Source organism: Nematostella vectensis, chromosome 10 (assembly GCF_932526225.1).
Source record: "Nematostella vectensis chromosome 10, jaNemVect1.1, whole genome shotgun sequence".
Lineage (NCBI taxonomy): Eukaryota > Metazoa > Cnidaria > Anthozoa > Actiniaria > Edwardsiidae > Nematostella > Nematostella vectensis.
In genome coordinates this window covers 15,707,103-15,734,690 of record NC_064043.1, presented here as the reverse complement: position 1 = coordinate 15,734,690, position 27,588 = coordinate 15,707,103, and the positions used below count along the sequence as shown (strand labels likewise).

Below are 27,588 nucleotides of genomic sequence, written 5' to 3'. Positions count from 1 at the left end.
GACTTTGTGACTTTTAATTCGAGCCCTTTGCGCATGCTCTATGAATGGGATTTTGTTGTGGATCGAGCTTCACTATAACTAACACGTTAAGCGAACCAATCAGAATTCTTTTTATATTGTAACTCATTCTCTACCCAATCGAAACAAACGTATTTTTAAATCTCTAGACGCCGAACGAGAGATCCATCTTCTAAGTATGTGCAGGATAGCATCGATGCCACGATTTGTCACTCTAGCTATACCGTGGTGTATTAGTAATGCATTTGTCTTACATGCGGATGGGTTCATTTCGGGGACTCTTGGGGATTGTTTCGGGTCCCGGGATCAGTTGGGGTACTTTTGGGGATCGTTTCGGGTCCTGGGATCGTTTCGGGTCCTGGGATCATTTCGGGTCCTGTACAGGCCCAGCACAATGCCTGTCCCCGCGAGAGCAAAAGAGAGGTCCCTTCCGTGGGAGGGAGCGTCGAAATTAGTCTGTACTAATATCGAAAAGGTTTTTGCTGTGGTCGAACACGTAGACTAGGGCACAAACAATGCCCTTAACACCAAAATCAAAGCAGAAAAAAATGTACACAAGAATATCCGAGCAAGAAAAACTAGTTAGGCACCTTTTTTTACCCTTTCTAAATCTACGCAGCCACAAGTACACGGGATGTTTTTGCGCTCGCGGGGACGAGGCAATTTTGACGGTTGCCAAATTCATTGTTGGAAAGCATATTACGACAAAAAAAAAAAAAGACGAATATTCTGCCGGATTCCTCTGCAATGAAAAGTCGTGTGACGCTGAGGTTTGGTCTGGTTGGACTCCAACTGTCTGTGAGGATGTCGTCGTGATTTGAGCGCGATTTAGCTGGAGGAAGTGTATTTTTGTGCACGGAACGTGAGGTATGTCCAAAATTACTTTCCTACCTTTCACTTCCTGCGTTTAAAATTTCAAATCGTGAATCTTGAAAAAGGCGCTTTAATACGGCCTAGACACTAGACTAGTTTTTTTCAACATTGTTTTTTTGTAATTTTCACTAATTTTGTTTTTCGCCCTATGTTTACCGTAAATATCAATAGGGAGAAATAAAGAGCTTGGTCTACCTTTGGCCCCAGCCGTAGAAAGAGGAGAACTTCGAACGGCGCGACGGCAAGCCCTGGTCACGTGACCACTTAAGGTTCGCGGTCAGCCGGAAATCGCGAAAAACCTGGATGTCTCTAAACGACGGTTTGATGCAAAGGTTTAATGTCGTTAAATAAAGACGTCCACTTTGATGCAAAGGTTAAATGTCGTTGAATGAAGACGTCCACTTTGATGCAAAGGTTTAATGTCGTTGAATAAAGACGTCCACTTTGATGCAAAGGTTTAATGTCGTTGAATAAAGACGTCCACTTTGATACAAAGGTTTAATGCCTCCTCGTGATTAAGCTATAGGGTGATTGAGCTGTGGCGTTTATTCACAAACCCATTGTGCGTTACTTGCAAGCAACTTTTTCGGACTACACAGCAGTATATCGTATGAAAGAAGCCAATTACATGTTTAATTCTGTCACTCCTATAAAGCCTCCAAACACCTTCACCAGATCTGGATACTCACAGATTTATCCAGGGAATGGATGATCTTGAATATCGCATCCAAGCAAATAGACAGTAATCAAGGTTTTTTGGCCAACAGCGTTGTGAACAAATGTACACTGTTTTTTCAAATAACGTCAGTTCGAACGGTTTTGCGACCGAAAGGTAAGTGTTTACGGTTACTAAATTTCGCAAAAGTAAATTATGCTCCTTTTATTCCAAATATTCGTGTACCTTAATTTTACAACTGATGCTTTCTTGAATACTAGCTGTTCATTGAAGGGCCCTGGAAATTCCTGATCCCAGGAATTTTGCCAAAAGGGGTTATTTTAACATCCCCCCATTCTTAATTCTTCGCGCGATAAACATATACATTTGAACCCGAATTTAAAACATCATTACTGGTATTATTAAAGAGTTTTATTTATTTCATTCTTTTTCTAAAAAGAGTACTACCTTGAGGAATGGAGAGGGAATTTCATCAGCGAGAATTTACCTATGCATGCAGGCACGGGGGGGGGGGGGGGGGGGGGGTGCGTCCGCATTTCCCAACCCCCACACACATACACACAACGGCAGAAAACCCACTTCAGGTTCGGAATAGACGTGCTATTTGTAGACGAAACCATAAGGCATAAGCGGGTTACACAAAACAGGCACCAAACTAATCGGATTTCGCACCCCCCCCCCCCCCCCCCAGAAAAATCCTGGATACGGGCCTGGCATGTGAGCAGTGAAACCAAATTATGCGCGATGTAAAAACCAGGAAAATATAACATACTGTGGAACTAAAGAACCTCTCTACTACACTGTCATCCGTTATCCCTTCGTTAAACTGTCATCCGTTATCCCTTCGTTACACTGTCATTCGTTATCCCTTCGTTAAACTGTCATCCGTTATCCCTTCGTTAAACTGTCATCCGTTATCCCTTCGTTAAACTGTCATTCGTTATCCCTTCGTTACACTGTCATCCGTTATCCCTCCGTTACACTGTCATCCGTTATCCCTCCGTTACACTGTCATCCGTTATCCCTTCGTTCACTAACTGTCATCCGTTATCCCTTCGTCCTTCATGGAAGGTTTGAGCGAAGACCGCGTCAATCCCCAGAACTTGCCGGGACTCAAGCCTTTCTTGATGGCGCTAAACCGCCAGCCGAGGTGATTGGAGCACTGTTGACACTCGGCAATCGTCCAGGCGTATCTGGTAACGGATAATACAAGTTTCTAGGCGTATCTGGTAACGGATAATACAAGTTTCTTGGCGTTTCTGGTAACGGATAATACAAGTTTCTAGGCGTATCTGGTAACGGATAATACAAGTTTCTAGGCGTATCTGGTAACGGATAATACAAGTTTCTTGGCGTTTCTGGTAACGGATAATACAAGTTTCTAGGCGTATCTGGTAACGGATAATACAAGTTTCTAGGCGTATCTGGTAACGGATAATACAAGTTTCTAGGCGTATCTGGTAACGGGTAATACAAGTTTCTAGGCTGGAAAGTGGACCCATCATATACATATTGTGAAATGTTGACCGTAGTTTCACGGCCTCTGTGTAGGAGACTTATTCGACGGGGGGGGGGGGGGGGGGGGGGCGCTTATGTCAATTTATTTAACGTCATTTAATTCCGCGTATTTTTCGGTTTTCACAACTTTGCGAATTTTTGTGTGTGTGAAAATTAAGTGTAATAAGGTAGTGTCATAGGGTTTCGAGAGGTGCCATCATTCAAGACGGGGGCTCTCATTCAACATTCATCTTTATTCTTTACTGTCGTCATCTTTACCCTTTACTGACGTCATCTTTACCCTTTACTGATGTCATCTTTACCTTTTACTGATATCATCTTTACCCTTTACTGACGTCATCTTTATCCTTTACTGACGTCATCTTTACCCTTTACTGACGTCATCTTTAACCTTTACTGATATCATCTTTACCCTTTACTGATGTCATCTTTACCCTTTACTGACGTCATCTTTACCCTTTACTGATGTCATCTTTACCTTTTACTGACGTCATCTTTATCCTTTACTAACGTCATCTTTACTCTTTACTGATGTCATCTTTACCCTTTACTGACGTCATCTTTATCCTTTACTGATGTCATCTTTACCCTTTACTGATGTCATCTTTACCCTTTACTGACGTCATCTTTACCCTTAACTGACGTCATCTTTACCCTTAACTGATGTCATCAATTGTTTTGTATTATTTGAAAGATTGTGGACAGGTTTTTGTGTCCTGACGAAAAACAACAAATTAAATTCAAGTAGATCGCATGAGGTCCCTTGACATATCGTTATATGGCTCAAAGTTGCATCATCGAGAACTCATATACTCTATGGATGGCGGTGCCAGAAATCGAAGTATCGCTATAATTTACATACTACTCACCCTGGAAACCAGCTGTTTTCCGCAGTGGGGTGCCCCCGGAGGCGAATGCCCAGCGCTTTATAGAATGTGAGCGTCTCGTGCACAAACCCACCAGGGTTCACATAGGCGCCTAAAGGGCCATCCAGCGACATACTGGGCACACAAGGGACATCTACATTACTACAGGGTTGACATGGCCATGGGATTGACAGGAATCGAGGGGGGAGGGCCATCCAGGGATATACTGGGCACACAAGGGACATCTAAATTACTACAGGGTTGACATGGCCATGGGATTGACAGGAATCGAGGGGAGAGGGCCATCCAGGGATATACTGGGCACACAAGGGACATCTACATTACTACAGGGTTGACATGGCCATGGGATTGACAGGAATCGAGGGGGGAGGGCCATCCAGGGATATACTGGGCACACAAGGAACATCTACATTACTACAGGGTTGACATGGCCATGGGATTGACAGGAATCGAGGGGAGAGGTAGAAGGTGGTATAAAGAAATTTGAAACTTACAAACAAATGATAATCTAGAAAAGTAATGAAAAAAATTCCTTTTCTTACCCACCTGAAAAGCTCATTTTTATAAGCAATAGTTGAGTTGCAGTCCCGACAACACAATACGCTGCACTGAAATAAACATAAAGAAAAACAATGGAGAGAGGAAATACTGTGGTCACATTCTCAGGCATCGACAAGGGGAAATGGAAATATTTTGACAGGTTATTAAGGTTTGATAAAGATGGCTTCCATTTAATAGAGCGATCCCAGCCACATGTGGTTTGCAGTCCCTATTTAGACAGCAAGGGTTTTATACCCCTCTGAAAAAAACAACTTGGCCTGACTCTCCTCCTCTCCCTCTTCTTCCCCTACCTCTTTGCCTTTGATTACTGAGGCAACCCAAGAATAAATAAGTCATTAGGGCATTCCCAGAAAGACTAACAGCATGTAACAAGGATTTTGAGTAAAGGATTCATTTGTCTATTCAACAGACCATTTTCTTTTTTAAGTATCTCCCCTTAACAAGCCTCTGTACTATATATACAGTCGAACCTCTATTAAGCGGTCACCCTCGGGACTTAGCTTAGTGACCGCTTAATAGAGGTTGACCGCTTAATAGAGGTTTCGCTATTTTCGCCCCTAAATTAGCGTAAATCGGGCTGTAATTATACGTAAGAACTTTTTATTATAATAAACAACAGTAACAATCATGTTAGCCCTAAGACGGGGCCTGGTGCATTCCAATTTGATCCAGAAATGTTTGAAACCGCCTAGTCAGTTTGTTTTTGCCTAAACGGCTCTTGTGGCTTTGCCCAATTCTATGGGCATGAGCTACTTTCGCTGGCGTTATGTAAAGTAAGTGAGTGCGTTAAGGTTGATGTTACACGCGTCGTTTCCGTCTATATCCATCATAAAGCGTTTGGGCGATTTTGGAAGTCGAATCAAAAACTCGCAGTGCGTTGCCGTACCCAAAAACTCACAAATCTGACCCAGTTGCATTCATTCGGGGATACCATGAATACATGACTGAGTGGGAACCAGCACTAGAAGATGTTTACAAACTTATGCGGGAACCAACTAACATAAAGGATCCGAATGCTGTTGCAATCGTAAGAGAAAAAGCCGACAAAACGGTGATGGATGGATCCGGTCACCCGAATACTCTAGTCGACGATTACGAAGTTATCAGGCATATTCCCAAACTGATGTCAACGTGGGTTACCAAATATCTCAAGAGACCTACGAACTGTGAGAAAGTCGTAGTCAAAGGGAAGTGGGTGAACAGAGGTGGTGGCTATGGACTCGAGATTCCTTGTGAATACATATTTGAAGGTGACAGTTTTTCTTCTAGCTGGCTAAAGCGGAAATTGGTAATCGAGGAATTTGATGCGACTGATTCGCACAAGACCACACAAGTCTCACAAGACGATTAGCCATAGTAATTAGATTAGACAGTTAAAAATTTTACGAAATATGACGTGCACTATCTGTTGTCATGCTGACAAATATTGATGACCGTTTAATAGAGGTGAAAAACAATGAAATCAACCAATTGGGACCCTCCTTTGGTGACCGTGTCCGCTTAATAGAGGTGACCGCTCAATAGAGGTCAAATTTACAGTAAACATAAGGGGGAAAATTCGGGAATTTGGTAAATGACCGTTGAATAGAGGGTGACCGCTCAATAGAGGGCCGCTTAATAGAGGTTAGACTGTATTTCAAATTTGTGACTAAAAATAAATAGCTAGTCAATAGTGCTGGCCTCTCATCGGTTCATTATCAGAACAGAGGTAGGCCTGACAATCAGTACCTTTTGCATAATGCTGAGTTCCTTGCGCAGTCGCTGGGTAGGACAGTTTATTGTCAGTATTTGAAGCCTCAATCTGTCGTCCAGCGGAAGGTTTGCTGCTATCCAAAATGAGAACTCTGCAGAATACACAGTTTAGAAAGAGAAGTGACATCTTGAGTCGCAAAAAAGAGGGGATTTGAAAAGTACATAGAGGTCATGAAGATATTCTCATTTCATGCTATGCATAATAATCTGGGTAATCATCATTAACACCCTGCCTTGGAGCTGTCTATGAACAGAAACTGTATTTTACACAACAGGAAAGAGCAGACGTGTTGAGAATAAACTCACCTGTCGGGCAGATAGGAAGATTGTCCACTCGCATGGACTCATTCCAGCTCAGTAGAAGTTTCTTGATTTCATCCATCAAGCTAAACTGCCAAGTAAGATAGAAACAACAAGGCTTGTATTTGTTGTAGAAATCACATTAAGTCACCATGACAAACAAACAAAAAGGGCATCATGTGGCATCATGTATTATGTGGATAATATTTCTTTTTCCATTTAAATGCACAATTGGATAATATTTCTTTTTCCATTTAAATGCACATTATTTTAGCTTTCCTGTTAGCAGATGCATCTTTTCTTTGCCCAGCAAAACACAGAAGTAACAGGCATCCTCTAGCGAGGGGACATTTAGCCAGGGATGGGCAGAGGGTGCGTGCACACCCGTTGACTCCCCTTCTCTTTCAATAAATCCTGGCTACATGCGCTACACGTTTAAGATGTGTACCCCACTTATATCAGAATGACTTACAGGATTATAAAGTCTATAGACCCATTCTGGCCAGCTACTCAGACTTGTGTTGACCTAAAACAAAACCCAGCAATCAATAATAGCCATTAGATACAAAACCTATCAAGACAGAACACATCAATCAATAATAACTATACAGACAAAACCCATCAATAAACAATAACCATAGAAACAAAACCCATCAATCAATAATAACCATAGAGACAAAAGCCATCAATCAATGATTACCATAGAGACAAAATCCATAAAAAATAATAACTATTGCACATTAAGACTACCCCTTATTCTAACATCTATCATACTCTTCTGAAGCGGCTGACACCAAGGCGTGGCTTGCCAACACCCCCTCCTGGCGGGTGATACTTTGGCAAGCACCCTCCACAAGTTGCTTGGCAACCAGACTTGGAATAGCATGAAAGCAAACCTCCCTCGGGGTGTGGGGATAGGGTGATTTCTGGTAGAATCTGGACAGTAGCTTGAGGAATTCTGCAAGAAATAAAAACAATAAATAGGCTTCAGGGCCTTGGATTTTTACAGGTTAAAAGTGTCTGGGTGACTGCCAGAAAAGTGAAAAAAGTAATCTAAAAGGATACCAACTAAAAATTGAGATTTCTATATCTTATACTGTAGCCAATTTGTTCTTACACAACTGCTGAGAATTTCATCTGGGAATAGTGCATAATCAATAACAACACCGCAACCAATCGATTCGCTTGCAGTGTGAAGTCAACAAACTTTTCTGGGCAACCTTTAAATATATCAGATCACCGTTTTCAACCCCTGAATAAAACTATGGTAATCCTTCTTCTTTTCTTTTCAAGTGACACAAAAAATCCATGCCACCAGTAGCGAAAAGAAGATACTAAACAAACAAAATGGTCTGACAAATCACTGAGCCTTCTTGGTATAATATGGCTACAGGTCCTCTTCCTTATGATGTATTAGTGATGTCTTGACTTAATATTGATAACACAGTTTGTTACCCATCAACTTGTGTCCGGATGTCAATAATCCTGAATCGCTGTCTTCCTGTAGCCTTGATCCTGATTGTTGTTATTCCTGCCTCTACTTCTTCCTTCATTGAGAATATTTCCACAGTAGTCCCAATTGAGGATAACAGCTGGTTCCTGTTAGAACCATATCTACCATCAGACAAAAGGTAATTGGGTTAGGCATAGCAAGGGGTGAACCTAACTGCCACCCCCCCCCCCCCCCCCCACACACACACACACACTCCAGAAAAAAGGTTATTGGGTTAGGCATAGCAACAGGTGAGCTAACTGCCTCCCTTCACCCCCCCCCCCCCCCCCCCCCACACACACACACACTCCAGACAAAAGGTAATTAGGGTTGGACATAGCAACGGGTGAGCTAACTGGCCCCACCCCCCACACATTTTGCACCCAACCTGTTTGGGACGAAATTCTATATACAGTAAGAAATGTATTAAGTGCAAGAATTCACAAATTCACCTGCCATATAATATATGTCTAAAAATTGTCCAAGCCTTGGTTTCCTTGGTATTTAGGTCTCTGACTACCCCCCTGTGAATTCTGATGTATCTTATTACCTATTTGGCAATGCTAGGGGATGGGATAAATAGGGAGGAGGAATAAATGAGGAATATAGAAGGGCAATAGATAAAATAATCAAAAGCCAATAAAATAAAATAAAATGTACCTTGAGTTAACTTGACCAAATGTTCTGTCTTTGTCAATAACATTCTTCATCATTGCAACAGTCTAATAATCTTTTTATAGTGCTATGCCCATTACTACTGTATGGCTACCTTGAAACAGTTTTGTAAATTAGACCTATAAGAATTTGATAGAAATAATGCTACTATCTGATTAACAAAAATTACACCAGTCAAACAGCAAGGCAAAGAAATGCTTCAGTGGGCATTAGAGCCCAGAATCCTACTGGTCATGAACCTTGTCACAATCAAAAATCCCTTATACTTTGTAGCATCATTAGAGCACTTTGCACTAATTGAAAATGCAACAAAATGTTTTACTTTTAAGGAAATCACCTGTGGCTGGAATATGTGAAGCGGTAGAGTTTGCCCTGGCACCAGAATTAGGCCAGGAAGTGTGAGAAGGGGGAGTTGCAATACATTATTTGGTTCCAGAACAGTTCGACCACTGAACTCGTCCATCTCTTCACCAAGATACTGTTGGATGCAAAAACAGAACAAATTAGAACTTTAACACCTGACACACCCTTTCACCACCAGAAAGACCAAGGTCAAGGTCGCAAAGCTCATTCCACCTGCCATTTTGGGGGTTACAGTACTTAGAAAAAGAGGAATACTTGGTTTAAACTCATATTTTAAGACCCAAGGTGTTGCGGAGACCGGAAGTGGCTTCCAGTCCCCTCAGAAGTAAGAGTAACTTTTACCTATTAGATAATAGACAGCGTATTCACTCCATATATGTATATTATATCTTAGATAACAACTTATTAGCGACTCATTTCTGCACACAAGTGCAGAAATATCAGTATTCAGATTTCCTCTGGATAAATGTTATAGATACATGAATACAAGTGTGTGGTGAATGGAGCAAGTAAGGATGTGGTGTAACTGAAACACATTACAAAAACACATCTTATTAACATTTTTATTGTTCTATTGCTGGGTAAAATGCACCCCACCCCCCCAAAAAAAAAATTACACAATGTTTCCTGCCTCACAAGGTTTTGTAACAAAAACAAGATTCCTTGGACCCCTGTGTGGTCTGATATCCAAAAACCTCCTTGAGATAGGAAGAACATTCCGAATTGAATGCCACTTAAAAACAATTGCATCAAGCTAGCTATGGCTTGCACATGAATGTGGACCAGGTGTCATGGCACTGTGAATTTAGGCTGAGAAATACGAGGGCCATACATTACCTCATGTCTTGTTGGTAATGATGGGTCAAACGCGATACTTAGTGGTCTGGGACCGTCTCCATTATCAATGTGTGAGGAACCTAACACAAAACGAGAATCACTGGCATATCATTGACTTATATTATACTTAATACGTACATAAAAACACATACTGCAGTCTACTAGTCTTTTAATTTCATCTCAGGCAAAATGAAGAGGAGCACAACACTTGCATACTACGAAATGATCTCATTTTTCGACAGCTATAATAAGTAAAAGCATGTTCTAAGATCACGTGAGTTGAATAAAAATCCGATAAGCGGTAATAAAAAAACGTTAACACGAAGAATGTAAGTACTTATATATATTAAACTACGCAAAACAGAAAACTTTTTTTACATTCAGCCTAGCCTGTCACTTTAAATAGAAGTAGCAATGAAGAAACTGCCTTGTAAATAAAACCATTGTGACACAATACCAGAGTCGGAGTATTCAGAGCTCGACTCCCCGTGGTATTCTTCAATCTCTTGCATCGCATCGTAGCCATCCTCGATGTCTTGTTCGTCGTCGCTCGACGAATCGTCCGCCATGTTTGTTTTTATGCTACTTCTGGATACGACCCCGAAGATTCATGGGTAAAAGCACATCGATTCATACTCTGCTATCTCGAATTCCCCGCTAACTCGAACTGATTTTTGCTTCCCTTCAGAGTTCAAGTTAGCGGGGTTCTACTGTAGTAGTCTCATCTTTGACGGCGATTTTCATTAGGAATATCTACCGCAAACAAATTCTAAAACCCCAAACACAGCCGTAGCACGTTCCACCCGCCCCCAAATATATATATTTTTAATATGGGGAATGAAATGAAAGGGGCTGGCTGTGCACCCAATATTTTTGTTTCTGCTGTAGCGTACCCCCCCCCCCCCAAAAAAAAATACTTATAAAATTAAATTCAGCTACAGCTCTGCCAAACGTCGTCAGATATATAATATATACATATAAACACCCCAAACAACAGCACTTCTTACTACCCTGAGTACCAGAGTCTCGAGCTTCGTTCGTTTACTATGAGCTTCTCGTAGTCAGTAAAGGGCGCATAGTAAACGAACGAAGCTCGAGACTTTGGTCTTTGTCATGTGGGGGCGGTTGGTATTTGCACTAAATAGCAACTGATGTTATCGTGACATCTCGTGCCTCACGAAATAAGCCTGGCTGTGACTGTCGCGTGACATAGGTGCAAGAGAGAACATGCGAAAAGTGTCGCATTTTGAGCTGAGTTTCAATAATTTACCCTATAGTATACGCATATAAAATTATTCCAACGAGTTTGCTATGCTCTGTGGTCTGGTGGTGCTTAAAAGTGCGTGATTTTCTCGTGTCACGCAACACATGTCAAACATTTTTTCGCGCCATCAGTAGTGCCATTCCCTCACGCTCACCAATGTCAAGGTGCTCTCAACCAATCAGAGTGCGCTTCGTTGCAGGCTCGACAAGTCAACACGACAGAGTGCAAAACACGGCTGCATATTACCGCGAAACGCCTCAACTACACGGAAAACCTTCAATATAACGCTCTGGTTCAGAGCAAAAAGCATTATACTACAGAAGGGAAACTTAAATTGCAGTATTTCTTGGTGGAAGCATGAATTACGAGCAAATTCTCGTGTTGACGACCGCAGCCTTGAGCATTTTAGCGACAGACCTCGTTATGGCGAAGGATTATTATCAAATTTTGGGTGTCCCCAGAAATGCTTCCGACAAGCAAATCAAAAAAGCTTTTAGAAAAGCCGAAGAGAAATTCAGAGAGGTAGCAGAAGGTACGTACAAAATTGTGGCGCAGCATTTCGTTTCCGGGCTGATGTAAGAAGTAAACATTTCATAATCAATTTTCGCTTCATGTTTTATACACTGTTCATATTATACCGATTTCTCTAGAGAACACTTTATAAGCCTTGTCATTTGATATGCTTTTCCCATAGAAACAAGCTCTTGTGGAACCGTAAACGACCTGCTATATCTTGATCTTTCTAAATTTGCTTACTGTCGGCCATGTGTTCCAAATTGACAGTTCTAGTTGTCATGATTTTTAGGTCGTTATCAGAACCAAACAAAAGGGTTTCTCTATGAATGAATCCCGACTCTGTTACTTCAAACTAACTATAAAATTGTACAAAATTTAAGTGTTTACTGATGAGTCACAACAGAACATTGTAGATTGAACAATTATGTTTACTTTCGAAGGATGAAGGGTAAATGAACTTTATAACATGTTTTAAATGTTTTTTATCTCTTCTTTTCATTGTTCCCGAGTTCTGTTGCGTTCTCGCAGAGTTTGGATAATAATTCATAGCTCCACTTTTTGGGGCTTCTAGCTCCCGTGAATTTTAAAGCATGAGTCATCTATGTTTCGACAGTGATATTTACATCTACGTATTGCAAATATTTCCATCGACGCTGAAGTTTGTTGGCTCAGGTGCAAATAAACATTCCCTTACGAAATTTCATTCAATAATTTCACACTTGATATTATAATTAAACCTTGCTTAAATCGATCTGAAATGAGATATATATTTTTTTATGGTAAGGGAAATTTAAATCGATATTTCCGGATCAGCGGTCTTGAGTTGTTTTGGTATCAAATGTTCAATTACTGGAACTGACTTAATATTTTTTAAAGAAAAAAAATTATATACTTTGTTATAGGCAAAACTCAAACGCGCTGTTGATACTATTCAGTTAACCCTACAACTAAAATCAAATAAATAATTTTACCCACTTATAAACATTGTTGAGTCAACTCCACCCCTCAAGTGACTATTTTTAAAAATAAAATTTAAAATTCTACGAGATATTGAAATATTTCCATCTTTTTTCCACAGCGTATGAAGTACTATCAGATGAAAACAAAAGACGGCAGTATGATCAGTTTGGAGAGGAGGGACAAAAAAATAATGGATTTGGCGGCGGCGGCGGGGGATTTGACTTCAATGACTTCTTTAATAACTTTGGACATGGAGACCACAATAGAGGAGGCAATGGAAACTCATTTAAATTCTCATTTGGTGGATTTGATGATTTCTTCAATGATGATGATGATGATGACTTTGGTGGTGGATTTGGACATGGGGACTCTTTCTTTGGTAATTTTGGGAACTTTAGAAATAGTGGCTTTCACGAAGATGGTCATGACTTCCACAGAGCAGCCAGACATGCTGAGTTCCACCAGTCAAGTTCAGGTAAAAAATCGTTCTTTATGAATTATTCGAGTCCTGCTTATCAGTGGCATAGCCAGGATTTTTGGGCCCGTGGTGTGCACAGATATGAGTATGACAAACCCCACTTTTTGGCAACCACAACACCCCCCCCCCCCCCCCCCCCCCAGCTACAGGGCTGGTACTCATCACAATGGAGAAAACCTTGGAGGGGGCTCTACACCTCACCCAGCCTTTGACTGACTTTCTTCTGATTTTTTTAGGGAGGCTGACTTTTTAAGGGGCCTTGGTCCTTGAGCAATAGTCTAACGTGGATTTTAGCACTTCTAATTTGAATAATTCATCTTACAGGTGGTGGGGGACGGAGCTGTAGAACAGTAACAAGACGAGTTGGAAACATGGTGACAACATTTACAGAATGTACATAGTAATCAAGAATCTCATGCACGCTAGTGTGATTTTCATTGAGGAACACCCTTGACAAAACTGCAGTGTCTCTGTGTCAGTATAGATTACACAACGAAATAACGTTAATAAGTATAAGTATAAGCTCAATGAACTGAATCAGCTCCATTAATTATTAGAGTATAATAAGTTGGTGCAGACTTTAAAATTTGAGACTTATAATAGGTTTTATGTGTTTCTGTGTTAGTTCAGGTAATAAAGGAAACAGTTAATGATTTTTCTATTCCTTTTCAATCCTAATTCTCACAGGAACCTGAATCTTTATAAAACTAAAGTATATGTTTTGAAAAGTAGAAGTTTACAGCTATTGTATGTCAAAGGTTTTGTCAGAGGTGATTTCTTACACTGCAGATGATGCTAGTTTGTATAAAAAATGATTAGTGCACTGACTGTATTGGTATTGTGGATGTGCAGGACATTATGTAGAGTTTACTTTATATATAATGATTTTTTCTTGTAAATAATAAACAAAGAGAGGTTTTCAAAAGTGTGTCATTTATTTACATTCGACTACAATAAGGACTGCTTTGGTATACAGTAACATAAAGAACAATATACAGGCCACTCTGGTACCTATGTATGATATAGCCAGGTTATCAGGTCCTAAGGGGATAGGGTTTAGCTATTTGTTCACAAAGACAAGATACAACCTCCAAAACAAAATTTTATCAAATACATAAAAAAAGGTTGTTAAAAAGCATTTGCAGATAAAAACCCAGTAAACACATGAGCGCACTATTGTCACTGGTTTTAATTGTTAACCCACTAAATTAACCCTCTCTCTTTTTCTATTTCGTAGTGCTTAAGATCCCTGTAAGCTACAAATGTAAAAGCTGTCTTGTATTGAAAGGACGTCATTGTAAAAGCTGTCTGGTATTGAAAGGATGTCATTGTAAAAGCTGTCTTGTATTGAAATGGCGTCATTGTAAAAGCTGTCTTGTATTGAAAGGACGTCATTGTAAAAGCTGTCTTGTATTGAAAGGACGTCATTGTAAAAGCTGTCTTGTATTGAAAGGACGTCATTGTAAAAACTGTCTTGTATTGAAAGCATGTCGTGTGGTTTAGAAGGCTGTCATGCAGTGTCCTCACAGAGGGACAACACCAGTATAATATAATAAGGAAATGAAGATTTCAATAATCTTGGGCTGACATCTTTTTAACTATCTGTTTGCCTCTGGTAGATCTTCAAGATTTGGTAGCCAAAATGCTTAAGGGAAAGATAGAAAGTGTTAGACTACTAGAATACTGCAGAGTATTGGGTTGGGCCATGGTGTTTGTGGGAGAGGGGGACAGTGGAGGCTGTAAATGCTACTCACCATGTTAGTACATGCACTTGCAAGCATCATGAACTTGGGGTTGAACTTGACACACCATGTAGAACCAGGGTGGTTCCCTTCTAGTGTAGATATCTTATGGCCGCTGTCGGATGCCCAAAAGTGCACTTTCCCATCTTGGGAGCCTGAAGGAAAAACATTATTCTTGCTCATTCTTGTATCTGAACTAATTTTGCTTTGATTTTATCTGCTCAGGCTGGTTTTCTGCTACTGGCACCCCTTAGATTAAACTCTACCCCTACCCCTATCTCACTTATCACCTTTCTTACTCTACACATTTAGTGTATTTTACAAAATGAGTCATAAAGTTAAGCATCCCTGTTACATCCTTCTACTCTAAACTATATCCCCCTTTCTATATCCTGCACTATATTCTCCTACACTGGATAGCTGCTCCCCAGTAAAGTTGGAACATTAAACAAAAGATGGATAAAGATTTCCTAGCAAGGGAATTACTGTACCATCGTGAAAGCCCAAGCTCTGTCAATGAGTAATTTGAACCGACCGGCTCATTGACCGTATAGCTTTTTGATTTGGATCGGGTATTCGTACCAAGACGTAGGGGCCTAAAGTGGTGTGGTAGTGAGGTTGGTGTGATCATATGGTATGGTGATGTTGGAGGGTGATGGTGAAGGATGGCTAGTAAGATAGTGTAGAGTGGAGATGGTAGAATGTAATTACGGTGAAATAGTGGATTGGTTCGACTAGTAGGTGGTGGAGGGTGGTGAAAAGATAAAGTGGGACTATAGAATAGGTTGTGGTAGTGTGTGGTGGGCAGGCGAAAAAGAAAAAATAATAATAATATGGTGTGGTGTGGAGATGGCTAATGGCTGTGTTGGTGGGAAAAAACCGGCACGGAGTATAGGCGAGAGCGGCGGCGAGGGGGATGTGGAGCAGATAAGGCCCACAACTCAGCGTGATGGGTCTATGTGTTTTAAAATGGCGGTGGTGCGGAGGATTTTTGGTGGATTTTTCGACACCTTTTGGACATATTTCCTGTTCATTTTTTACATCATTTAGGCATTAGATTCATACTCTATATTGTCATAGGTCATGATATACTATTTCATACCTAGTAGTTCCCACAACTACATCTACTCCACATCTCCCTCACCACCACTCTTACCTATACACCGTACCAATTTTCCCCCCCACCAACACAGCCATTAGCCATCTCCATACCACACCATATTATTACTAATTTTTTCTTTTTCACCTACCCACCACACACTACCACAACCTATTCTATAGTCCCACTTTATCTTTCTACCACCCTCCACCACCTACTAGTCTAACCTATCCACCTCCCCACCGTAATTACATTACTACCATCTCCACTCCACATTACCTTACTAGCCATCCCTCACCATCACCCTCCAACATCACCATACCATACGATTACACCCACCTCACTACCACACGACTTTAGGCCCCTACGTCTTGGTACTAATACCCGATCCAAACCAAAAAGTTATGTACCATACGGGGAAAGTGCTGTATCACAATCTGTGATCCCAAGACGTACCCCATCCCACACCCCCACGCCCCAAACCCCCCCCACCACACCGCCACACTAACCACCTACCCCCACACTAACACACCCCACCCCCCTTAAAAAACCCCCACAATCCACACCCCCACCACACACACCCCTACCACACCCCACGGCCCAGCCCTCCCCCCCCACACCTACCACTAAACGCGCCCTACTACCCACACCCCCCATACCCACCTCACACCACTAGCACACTCCTCCCCTGTACCCCACACCCCTTACCCCACCTACACAGCTCAACCTAACCCCAACATGCCACTACCACCACCCCTAGGCATACAGACCCCCACACTACCCCACTACCCCAACACCACACGCCCCAAAAAACACACAACAACCAAACCCACAACCACCCTCCCTCCTACACATAGTACACATACATACCCACATCCCTCTCACAAATTATATCTTACTCTATCCTCACCACACAACATACCTACCCACTACTACCACCCAGCTCTATACATGTCACAAACCCCTTTCTCTTCCCCCTCATAACTGGCTAACCACCCAAGTATCCCCCTACTCGCATCACCCGCACCCAACCACCCACCTACCCCACAACAAGCACCCCCTCATCCCTCACCCCACAAACAGCCCCATACCCACTTCACCCATACCACGCCATCATACAACCCACCACGATTATTCCATACCCCAGCACAACACCAACACCCACCTAAGCCCCACACACCTACACATACACTTCCTCCCCCCTCACACTTTCCTACACTCTCACCTAAACATACACACCTAACACACCCTATACAAGCCAGACCCCTGCCAACACAAAAACCACAACCCCCCCCCCCCCCTTCCCATGGCCACAACACTACTCACCCTACAACACAGCAAACCAACCACACCCTACAGCAGCCACTAGTCCTACAACCAGCGCCCCCTCCAACACCACACCATACAAACATTTACCCCACAGCACAAAACCCAACTACAAACGACCACACCCTATCACCCACCCTACCTTCCCACAAACCAACACCTTACGATCACCTAACATCACAACGATACATTACCACCCACATTTATACCACAACCTCACAAATTTTAATCGTCCCCCGCACCACCACCATTTTAAAACACATAGACCCATCACGCTTAATTATAAGCCTTATCTACTCCACATCTCTACACCACACCATATTATTATTATTTCTTCTTTTTCACCTACCCACCACACACTACCACAACCTATTCTATAGTCCCACTTTATCGTTTCACCACCTCCCACCACCTACTAATCTAACCTATCCACCTCTTCACCGTAATTACATTACCACCATCTCCACTCTACATTGCCTTACTAGCCATCCTTCACCATCACCCCCCAACATTACCATACCACATGATCACACCCACCTCACTACCACACCACTTTAGACCCCTACGTCTTGGTACGAATACCCGATCCAAACCAAAAGTCCAACACCTTACAATCACCTAACATCATAACGATACATCATCACCCACATCTACACCATAACCTCACATATTTTCAACCGTCCTCCACACCACCACCATTTTAAACACATAGACCCATCACGCTTAATTATAAGCCTTATCTACTCCACATCCCCCTCACAACCACTCTCACCTATACACCATACAAATTTTTCCCCCACCAACACAGCCATTAGCCATCTCCACACCACACCACATTATTATTATCTTTTCTTTTTCACCTACCCACCACACACTACCACAACCTATTCTATAGTCCCACTTTACCTTTTCACCACCCTCCACCACCTACTAGTCTAACCTATCCACCTCTTCACCGTAATTACATTACTACCATCTCCACTCTGCATTGCCTTACTAGCCATCCTTCACCATCACCCTCCAACATTACCATACCATATGATCACACCCACCTCACAACCAAACCACTTTAGGCCCCTACGTCTTGGTACGAATACCCGACCCAAACCAAAAAATTACATTACTACCATCTCCACTCCACATTACCTTACTAGCCATCCCTCACCATCACCATCCAACATCACCATACCATACGATTACATCTACCTCACTACCACACCACTTTAGGCCCCTACGTCTTGGTATGAATACCCGATCCAAACCAAAAAAAAAAATGGCCACAACACTACTCACCCTACAACACACCAAACCAACCACACCCTATAGCAGCCACTAGTCCTACAACCAACGCTCCCCCCAACAACACAATCTACATACAGTCCAACCCCCCTCCCACCACACACACCTCTACCCCTCCACACATAGCCTACCACATACACACCATAGCATCCTACGACTATACCAACCAACCCACAACACACCAACCAGCCACACCCTACACCAGACACTACCCCACAACCAATTTCCCCCCCTTACAAACACCTACATACAGCCCCCTCCCCAACCATACAAACATTTACCCCACAGCACAAAACCCAACTACAAACGACCACACCCTATGACCCACCCTACCTACCCACAAACCAACACCTTACTATCACCTAACATCATAACGATACATCATCACCCACATTTGCACCGTGGCCTCGCAGATTTTAAATCGTCCTCCGCACCACCGCCATTTTAAAACACATAGACCCATCACGCTGAGTTGTGGGCCTTATCTGCTCCACATCCCCCTCGCCGCCGCTCTCGCCTATACACCGTGCCGGTTTTTTCCCACCAACACAGCCATTAGCCATCTCCACACCACACCATATTATTATTATTTTTTCTTTTTCGCCTGCCCACCACACACTACCACAACCTATTCTATAGTCCCACTTTATCTTTTCACCACCCTCCACCACCTACTAGTCGAACCAATCCACCTTTTCACCGTAATTACATTACTACCATCTCCACTCTACACTATCTTACTAGCCATCCTTCACCATCACCCTCCAACATCACCATACCATATGATCACACCAACCTCACTACCACACCACTTTAGGCCCCTACGTCTTGGTACGAATACCCGATCCAAATCAAAAAATTCTGTCACTCCTATAAAGCCTCCAAACACCTTCACCAGATCTGGATACTCACAGATTTATCCAGGGAATGGATGATCTTCAATATCGCATCCAAGCAAATAGACAGTAATCAAGGTTTTTTTGGCCAACAGCGTCGTGAACAAATGTACAATGTTTTTTCAAATAACGTCAGTTCGAACGGTTTCGCGACCGAAAGGTAAGTGTTTACGGTTACTAAATTTCGCAAAAGTAAATTATGCTCCTTTTATTCCAAATATTCGTGTACCTTAATTTTACAACTGATGCTTTCTTGAATACTAGCTGTTCATTGAAGGGCCCTGGAAATTCCTGATCCCAGGAATTTTGCCAAAAGGGGTTATTTTAACATCCCCCCCATTCTTAATTCTTCGCGCGATAAACATATACATTTGAACCCGAATTTAAAACATCATTACTGGTATTATTAAAGAGTTTTATTTATTTCATTCTTTTTCTAAAAAGAGTACTACCTTGAGGAATGGAGAGGGAATTTCATCAGCGAGAATTTACCTATGCATGCAGGCACGGGGGGGGGGGGGGGTGCGTCCGCATTTCCCAACCCCCACACACATACACACAACGGCAGAAAACCCACTTCCGGTTCGCAATAGACGTGCTATTTGTAGACGAAACTATAAGGCATAAGCGGGTTACACAAAACAGGCACCAAACTAATCGGATTTTGCACCCCCCCCCCCCCAGAAAAATCCTGGATACGGGCCTGGCATGTGAGCAGTGAAACCAAATTATGCGCGATGTAAAAACCAGAAAAATATAACATACTGTGGAACTAAAGAACCTCTCTACTACACTGTCATCCGTTATCCCTTCGTTAAACTGTCATCCGTTATCCCTTCGTTACACTGTCATTCGTTATCCCTTCGTTACACTGTCATCCGTTATCCCTCCGTTACACTGTCATCCGTTATCCCTTCGTTCACTAACTGTCATCCGTTATCCCTTCGTCCTTCATGGAAGGTTTGAGCGAAGACCGCGTCAATCCCCAGAACTTGCCGGGACTCAAGCCTTTCTTGATGGCGCTAAACCGCCAGCCGAGGTGATTGGAGCACTGTTGACACTCGGCAATCGTCCAGGCGTATCTGGTAACGGATAATACAAGTTTCTAGGCGTATCTGGTAACGGATAATACAAGTTTCTAGGCGTATCTGGTAACGGATAATACAAGTTTCTAGGCGTATCTGGTAACGGATAATACAAGTTTCTAGGCGTATCTGGTAACGGATAATACAAGTTTCTAGGCGTATCTGGTAACGGATAATACAAGTTTCTAGGCGTATCTGGTAACGGATAATACAAGTTTCTAGGCTTATCTGGTAACGGATAATACAAGTTTCTTGGCGTATCTGGTAACGGATAATACAAGTTTCTAGGCGTATCTGGTAACGGATAATACAAGTTTCTAGGCTTATCTGGTAACGGATAATACAAGTTTCTAGGCTTATCTGGTAACGGATAATACAAGTTTCTTGGCGTATCTGGTAACGGATAATACAAGTTTCTAGGCGTATCTGGTAACGGATAATACAAGTTTCTAGGCGTATCTGGTAACGGATAATACAAGTTTCTAGGCGTATCTGGTAACGGGTAATACAAGTTTCTAGGCTGGAAAGTGGACCCATCATATACATATTGTGAAATGTTGACCGTAGTTTCACGGCCTCTGTGTAGGAGACTTATTCGACGGGGGGGGGGGGGGGGGGGGGGCGCTTATGTCAATTTATTTAACGTCATTTAATTCCGCGTATTTTTCGGTTTTCACAACTTTGCGAATTTTTGTGTGTGTGAAAATTAAGTGTAATAAGGTAGTGTCATAGGGTTTGGAGAGGTGCCATCATTCAAGACGGGGGCTCTCATTCAACATTCATCTTTATTCTTTACTGTCGTCATCTTTACCCTTTACTGACGTCATCTTTACCCTTTACTGACGTCATCTTTAACCTTTACTGATATCATCTTTACCCTTTACTGATGTCATCTTTATCCTTTACTGACGTCATCTTTACCCTTTACTGACGTCATCTTTAACCTTTACTGATATCATCTTTACCCTTTACTGATGTCATCTTTACCCTTTACTGACGTCATCTTTACCCTTTACTGATGTCATCTTTACCCTTTACTGATATCATCTTTATCCTTTACTGACGTCATCTTCATCCTTTACTAACGTCATCTTTACCCTTTACTGATGTCATCTTTACCCTTTACTGACGTCATCTTTATCCTTTACTGATGTCATCTTTACCCTTTACTGACGTCATCTTTACCCTTAACTGATGTCATCAATTGTTTTGTATTATTTGAAAGATTGTGGACAGGTTTTTGTGTCCTGACGAAAAACAACAAATTAAATTCAAGTAGATCGCATGAGGTCCGTTGACATATCGTTATATGGCTCAAAGAGCATCATCGAGAACTCATATACTCTATGGATGGCGGTGCCAGAAATCGAAGTATCGCTATAATTTACATACTACTCACCCTGGAAACCAGCTGTTTTCCGCAGTGGGGTGCCCCCGGAGGCGAATGCCCAGCGCTTTATAGAATGTGAGCGTCTCGTGCACAAACCCACCAGGGTTCACATAGGCCCCTAAAGGGCCATCCAGCGACATACTGGGCACACAAGGGACATCAACATTACTACAGGGTTGACATGGCCATGGGATTGACAGGAATCGAGGGGGGAGGGCCATCCAGGGATATACTGGGCACACAAGGGACATCTAAATTACTACAGGGTTGACATGGCCATGGGATTGACAGGAATCGAGGGGGGAGGGCCATCCAGGGATATACTGGGCACACAAGGGACATCTACATTACTACAGGGTTGACATGGCCATGGGATTGACAGGGATCGAGGGGGGAGGGCCATCCAGGGATATACTGGGCACACAAGGGACATCTACATTACTACAGGGTTGACATGGCCATGGGATTGACAGGAATCGAGGGGAGGGGTAGAAGGTGGTATAAAGAAATGTGAAACTTACAAACAAATGATAATCTAGAAAAGTAATGAAAAAAATTCCTTTTCTTACCCACCTGAAAAGCTCATTTTTATAAGCAATAGTTGAGTTGCAGTCCCGACAACACAATACGCTGCACTGAAATAAACATAAAGAAAAACAATGGAGAGAGGAAATACTGTGGTCACATTCTCAGGCATCGACAAGGGGAAATGGAAATATTTTGACAGGTTATTAAGGTTTGATAAACTAGATGGCTTCCATTTAATAGAGCGATCCCAGCCACATGTGGTTTGCAGTCCCTATTTAGACAGCAAGGGTTTTATACCCCTCTGAAAAAAACAACTTGGCCTGACTCTCCTCCTCTCCCTCTTCTTCCCCTACCTCTTTGCCTTTGATTACTGAGGCAACCCAAGAATAAATAAGTCATTAGGGCATTCCCAGAAAGACTAACAGCATGTAACAAGGATTTTGAGTAAAGGATTCATTTGTCTATTCAACAGACCATTTTCTTTTTTAAGTATCTCCCCTTAACAAGCCTCTGTACTATATATATTTCAAATTTGTGACTAAAAATAAATAGCTAGTCAATAGCGCTGGCCTCTCATCGGTTCATTATCAGAACAGAGGTAGGCCTGACAATCAGTACCTTTTGCATAATGCTGAGTTCCTTTCGCAGTCGCTGGGTAGGACAGTTTATTGTCAGTATTTGAAGCCTCAATCTGTCGTCCAGCGGAAGGTTTGCTGCTATCCAAAATGAGAACTCTGCAGAATACACAGTTTAGAAAGAGAAGTGACATCTTGAGTCGCAAAAAAGAGGGGATTTGAAAAGTACATAGAGGTCATGAAGATATTCTCATTTCATGCTATGCATAATAATCTGGGAAATCATCATTAACACCCTCCCTTGGAGCTGTCTATGAACAGAAACTGTATTTTACACAACAGGAAAGAGCAGACGTGTTGAGAATAAACTCACCTGTTGGGCAGATAGGAAGATTGTCCACTCGCATGGACTCATTCCAGCTCAGCAGAAGTTTCTTGATTTCATCCATCAAGCTAAACTGCCAAGTAAGATAGAAACAACAAGGCTTGTATTTGTTGTAGAAATCACATTAAGTCACCATGACAAACAAACAAAAAGGGCATCATGTGGCATCATGTATTATGTGGATAATATTTCTTTTTCCATTTAAATGCACAATTGGATAATATTTCTTTTTCCATTTAAATGCACATTATTTTAGCTTTCCTGTTAGCAGATGCATCTTTTCTTTGCCCAGCAAAACACAGTAACAGGCATCCTCTAGCGAGGGTACATTTAGCCAGGGATGGGCAGAGGGTGCGTGCACACCCGTTGACTCCCCTTCTCTTTCAATAAATCCTGGCTACATGCGCTACACATTTAAGATGTGTACCCCACTTATATCAGAATGACTTACAGGATTATAAAGTCTATAGACCCATTCTGGCCAGCTACTCAGACTTGTGTTGACCTAAAACAAACCCAGCAATCAATAACAGCCATTAGATACAAAACCTATCAAGACAGAACACATCAATCAATAATAACTATAGAGACAAACCCCATCAATAAACAATAACCATAGAAACAAAACCCATCAATCAATACTAACCATAGAGACAAAAGCCATCAATCAATGATTACCATAGAGACAAAATCCATAAAAAATAATAACTATTGCACATCAAGACTACCCCTTATTCTAACATCTATCATACTTTTCTGAAGCGGCTGACACCAAGACGTGGCTTGCCAACACCCCCTCCTGGCGGGTGATACTTTGGCAAGCACCCTCCACAAGTTGCTTGGCAACCAGACTTGGAATAGCATGAAAGCAAACCTCCCTCGGGGTGTGGGGATAGGGTGATTTCTGGTAGAATCTGGACAGTAGCTTGAGGAATTCTGCAAGAAATAAAAACAATAAATAGGCTTCAGGGCCTTGGATTTTTACAGGTTAAAAGTGTCTGGGTGACTGCCAGAAAAGTGAAAAATGTAATCTAAAAGGATACGAACTAAAAATTGAGATTTCTATATCTTATACTGTAGCCAATTTGTTCTTACACAACTGCTGAGAATTTCATCTGGGAATAGTGCATAATCAATAACAACACCGCAACCAATCGATTCGCTTGCAGTGTGAAGTCAACAAACTTTTCTGGGCAACCTTTAAATATATCAGATCACCGTTTTCAACCCCTGAATAAAACTATGGTAATCCTTCTTCTTTTCTTTTCAAGTGACACAAAAAATCCATGCCACCAGTAGCGAAAAGAAGATACTAAACAAACAAAATGGTCTGACAAATCACTGAGCCTTCTTGGTATAATATGGCTACAGGTCCTCTGCCTTATGATGTATTAGTGATGTCTTGACTTAATATTGATAACACAGTTTGTTACCCATCAACTTGTGTCCGGATGTCAATAATCCTGAATCGCTGTCTTCCTGTAGCCTTGATCCTGATTGTTGTTATTCCTGCCTCTACTTCTTCCTTCATTGAGAATATTTCCACAGTAGTCCCAATTGAGGATAACAGCTGGTTCCTGTTAGAACCATATCTACCATCAGAAAAAAGGTAATTGGGTTAGGCATAGCAAGGGGTGAACCTAACTGCCACCCCCCCCCCCCCCCCACACACACACTCCAGAAAAAAGGTTATTGGGTTAGGCATAGCAACAGGAGAGCTAACTGCCTCCCTTCACCCCCCCCCCCCCCCCCCCACACACACACACACACACACACTCCAGACAAAAGGTAATTAGGGTTGGACATAGGTGAGCTAACTGGCCCCACCCCCCACACATTTTGCACCCAACCTGTTTGGGATGAAATTCTATATACAGTAAGAAATGTATAAAGTGCAAGAATTCACAAATTCACCTGCCATATAATATTCTAAAAATTGTCCAAGCCTTGGTTTCCTTGGTATTTAGGTCTCTGACTACCCCCCTGTGAATTCTGATGTATCTTATTACCTATTTGGCAATGCTAGGGGATGGGATAAATAGGGAGGAGGAATAAATGAGGAATATAGAAGGGCAATAGATAAAATAATCAAAAGCCAATAAAATAAAATAAAATGTACCTTGAGTTAACTTGACCAAATGTTCTGTCTTTGTCAATAACATTCTTCATCATTGCAACAGTCTAATAATAACAGAATTAAAGAAATGTTATAACCAGACAGCAAAGTCTTTTTATAGTGCTATGCCCATTACTACTGTATGGCTACCTTGAAACAGTTTTGTAAATTAGACCTATAAGAATTTGATAGAAATAATGCTACTATCTGATTAACAAAAATTTCACCAGTCAAACAGCAAGGCAAAGAAATGCTTCATAGGGCATTAGAGCCCAGAATCCTACTGGTCATGAACCTTGTCACAATCAAAAATCCCTTATACTTTGTAGCATCATTAGAGCACTTTGCACAAATTGAAAATGCAACAAAATGTTTTACTTTTAAGGAAATCACCTGTGGCTGGAATATGTGAAGCGGTAGAGTTTGCCCTGGCACCAGAATTAGGCCAGGAAGTGTGAGAAGGGGGAGTTGCAATACATTATTTGGTTCCAGAACAGTTCGACCACTGAACTCGTCCATCTCTTCACCAAGATACTGTTGGATGCAAAAACAGAACAAATTAGAACTTTAACACCTGACACACCCTTTCACCACCAGAAAGACCAAGGTCAAGGTCGCAAAGCTCATTCCACCTGCCATTTTGGGGGTTACAGTACTTAGAAAAAGAGAAATACTTGGTTTAAACTCATATTTTAAGACCCAAGGTGTTGCGGAGACCGGAAGTGGCTTCCAGTCCCCTCAGAAGTAAAGAGTAACTTTTACCTATTAGATAATAGACAGCGTATTCACTCCATATATGTATATTATATCTTAGATAACAACTTATTAGCGACTCATTTCTGCACACAAGTGCAGAAATATCAGTATTCAGATTTCCTCTGGATAAATGTTATAGATACATGAATACAAGTGTGTGGTGAATGGAGCAAGTAAGGATGTAGTGTAACTGAAACACATTACAAAAACACATCTTATTAACATTTTTTTTTGTTCTATTGCTGGGTAAAATGCACCCCCCCCCCAAAAAAAAAAAAAAATCCCACAATGTTTCCTGCCTCACAAGGTTTTGTAACAAAAACAAGATTCCTTGGACCCGTGTGGTCTGATATCCAAAAACCTCCTTGAGATAGGAAGAACATTCAGAATTGAATGCCACTTAAAAACAATTGCATCAAGCTAGCTATGGCTTGCACATGAATGTGGACCAGGTGTCATGGCACTGTGAATTTAGGCTGAGAAATACGAGGGCCATACATTACCTCATGTCTTGTTGGTAATGATGGGTCAAACGCGATACTTAGTGGTCTGGGACCGTCTCCATTATCAATGGGTGAGGAACCTAACACAAAACGAGAATCACTGGCATATCATTGACTTATATTATACTTAATACGTACATAAAAACACATACTGCAGTCTACTAGTCTTATTATAGCAGCGGTTTGAACCCTTTTAATTTTATCTCAGGCAAAATGAAGAGGAGCACAACACTTGCATACTACGAAATGATCTCATTTTTCGACAGCTATAATAAGTAAAAGCATGTTCTAAGATCACGTGAGTTGAATAAAAATCCGATAAGCGGTAATAAAAAAACGTTAACACGAAGAATGTAAGTACTTATATATATTAAACTACGCAAAACAGAAAACTTTTTTACATTCAGCCTAGCCTGTCACTTTAAATAGAAGTAGCAATGAAGAAACTGCCTTGTAAATAAAACCATTGTGACACAATACCAGAGTCGGAGTATTCAGAGCTCGACTCCCCGTGGTATTCTTCAATCTCTTGCATCGCATCGTAGCCATCCTCGATGTCTTGTTCGTCGTCGCTCGACGAATCGTCCGCCATGTTTGTTTTTATGCTACTTCTGGATACGACCCCGAAGATTCATGGGTAAAAGCCCATCGATTCATACTCTGCTAACTCGAATTCCCCGCTAACTCGAACTGATTTTTGCTTCCCTTCAGGGGGTTT

General features: G+C 41.7%; 3 protein-coding genes and 1 long non-coding RNA gene across 7 annotated transcripts; 2 read left to right on the top strand and 2 right to left on the bottom strand.

Annotated features, from left to right (window-relative positions):
* Window positions 1-360: 360 nt before the first annotated feature.
* On the top strand, window positions 361-1,380 carry LOC125572962. Its single transcript, XR_007313900.1, has 2 exons — window positions 361-885; window positions 1,063-1,380. It is a non-coding gene; the product is annotated as an uncharacterized LOC125572962 (long non-coding RNA).
* Window positions 1,381-1,756: 376 nt separating this feature from the next.
* LOC5499088 (protein cereblon) lies at window positions 1,757-10,734 on the bottom strand. 2 transcript variants are annotated; one of them, XM_032367834.2, is made up of 12 exons: window positions 10,410-10,734; window positions 9,953-10,032; window positions 9,090-9,230; window positions 8,738-8,799; window positions 8,041-8,184; window positions 7,360-7,543; window positions 7,058-7,111; window positions 6,592-6,676; window positions 6,262-6,377; window positions 4,519-4,580; window positions 3,955-4,086; window positions 1,757-2,760 (listed from the first exon to the last, which is right to left on the bottom strand). In XM_032367834.2, the coding sequence occupies exons 1-12, from the start codon at window positions 10,519-10,521 to the stop codon at window positions 2,601-2,603; spliced, it is 1,332 nt and encodes a 443-aa protein (XP_032223725.1). In that variant the 5' UTR covers window positions 10,522-10,734; the 3' UTR covers window positions 1,757-2,600. The 2 variants fall into 2 exon arrangements, with proteins under 2 accessions (XP_032223725.1, XP_032223724.1); XM_032367833.2 differs by having other exon boundaries at window positions 8,041-8,199; window positions 10,410-10,730.
* Window positions 1,757-27,566, bottom strand: LOC5512210 (protein cereblon). Of its 3 annotated transcripts, XR_007313899.1 has the most exons (13): window positions 27,351-27,562; window positions 26,871-26,950; window positions 26,005-26,145; window positions 25,615-25,676; window positions 24,929-25,087; window positions 24,248-24,431; window positions 23,947-24,000; window positions 23,484-23,568; window positions 23,154-23,269; window positions 22,581-22,642; window positions 22,017-22,148; window positions 20,325-20,614; window positions 1,757-2,600 (listed from the first exon to the last, which is right to left on the bottom strand). XR_007313899.1 is itself a non-coding variant. In XM_048733183.1 (12 exons), exons 1-12 carry the CDS (start codon window positions 27,460-27,462, stop codon window positions 20,455-20,457), a joined length of 1,332 nt encoding a protein of 443 aa, XP_048589140.1. In that variant the 5' UTR covers window positions 27,463-27,566; the 3' UTR covers window positions 19,726-20,454. The 3 variants fall into 3 exon arrangements, 2 of the variants coding, with proteins under 2 accessions (XP_048589140.1, XP_048589139.1); XM_048733183.1 differs by lacking the exon at window positions 1,757-2,600 and having other exon boundaries at window positions 19,726-20,614; window positions 24,929-25,072; window positions 27,351-27,566; XM_048733182.1 differs by lacking the exon at window positions 1,757-2,600 and having other exon boundaries at window positions 19,726-20,614.
* LOC125556810 (dnaJ homolog subfamily B member 9-like) lies at window positions 11,378-14,095 on the top strand. The gene is made up of 3 exons (XM_048733185.1): window positions 11,378-11,748; window positions 12,811-13,167; window positions 13,495-14,095. Exons 1-3 carry the CDS (start codon window positions 11,574-11,576, stop codon window positions 13,569-13,571), a joined length of 609 nt encoding a protein of 202 aa, XP_048589142.1. The 5' UTR covers window positions 11,378-11,573; the 3' UTR covers window positions 13,572-14,095.
* Window positions 27,567-27,588: the final 22 nt, after the last annotated feature.

Coding starts and splice junctions, on each gene's coding strand:
- LOC5499088 (XM_032367833.2), bottom strand. CDS start 10,521: ATGGCGGACGATTCGTCGAGCGACGACGAACAAGACATCGAGGATGGC. Junction 6,677..7,057: donor TCTATAGACTTTATAATCCT/GTAAGTCATTCT, acceptor CTTACTTGGCAG/TTTAGCTTGATGGATGAAAT. Junction 4,581..6,261: donor AACTCAGCATTATGCAAAAG/GTACTGATTGTC, acceptor TGTTTATTTCAG/TGCAGCGTATTGTGTTGTCG.
- LOC125556810 (XM_048733185.1), top strand. CDS start 11,574: ATGAATTACGAGCAAATTCTCGTGTTGACGACCGCAGCCTTGAGCATT. Junction 11,749..12,810: donor ATTCAGAGAGGTAGCAGAAG/GTACGTACAAAA, acceptor TTTTTTCCACAG/CGTATGAAGTACTATCAGAT. Junction 13,168..13,494: donor GTTCCACCAGTCAAGTTCAG/GTAAAAAATCGT, acceptor TTCATCTTACAG/GTGGTGGGGGACGGAGCTGT.
- LOC5512210 (XM_048733182.1), bottom strand. CDS start 27,462: ATGGCGGACGATTCGTCGAGCGACGACGAACAAGACATCGAGGATGGC. Junction 26,951..27,350: donor CTCTGAATACTCCGACTCTG/GTATTGTGTCAC, acceptor GTTTTGTGTTAG/GTTCCTCACCCATTGATAAT. Junction 23,270..23,483: donor TCTTCCTATCTGCCCAACAG/GTGAGTTTATTC, acceptor TGTATTCTGCAG/AGTTCTCATTTTGGATAGCA.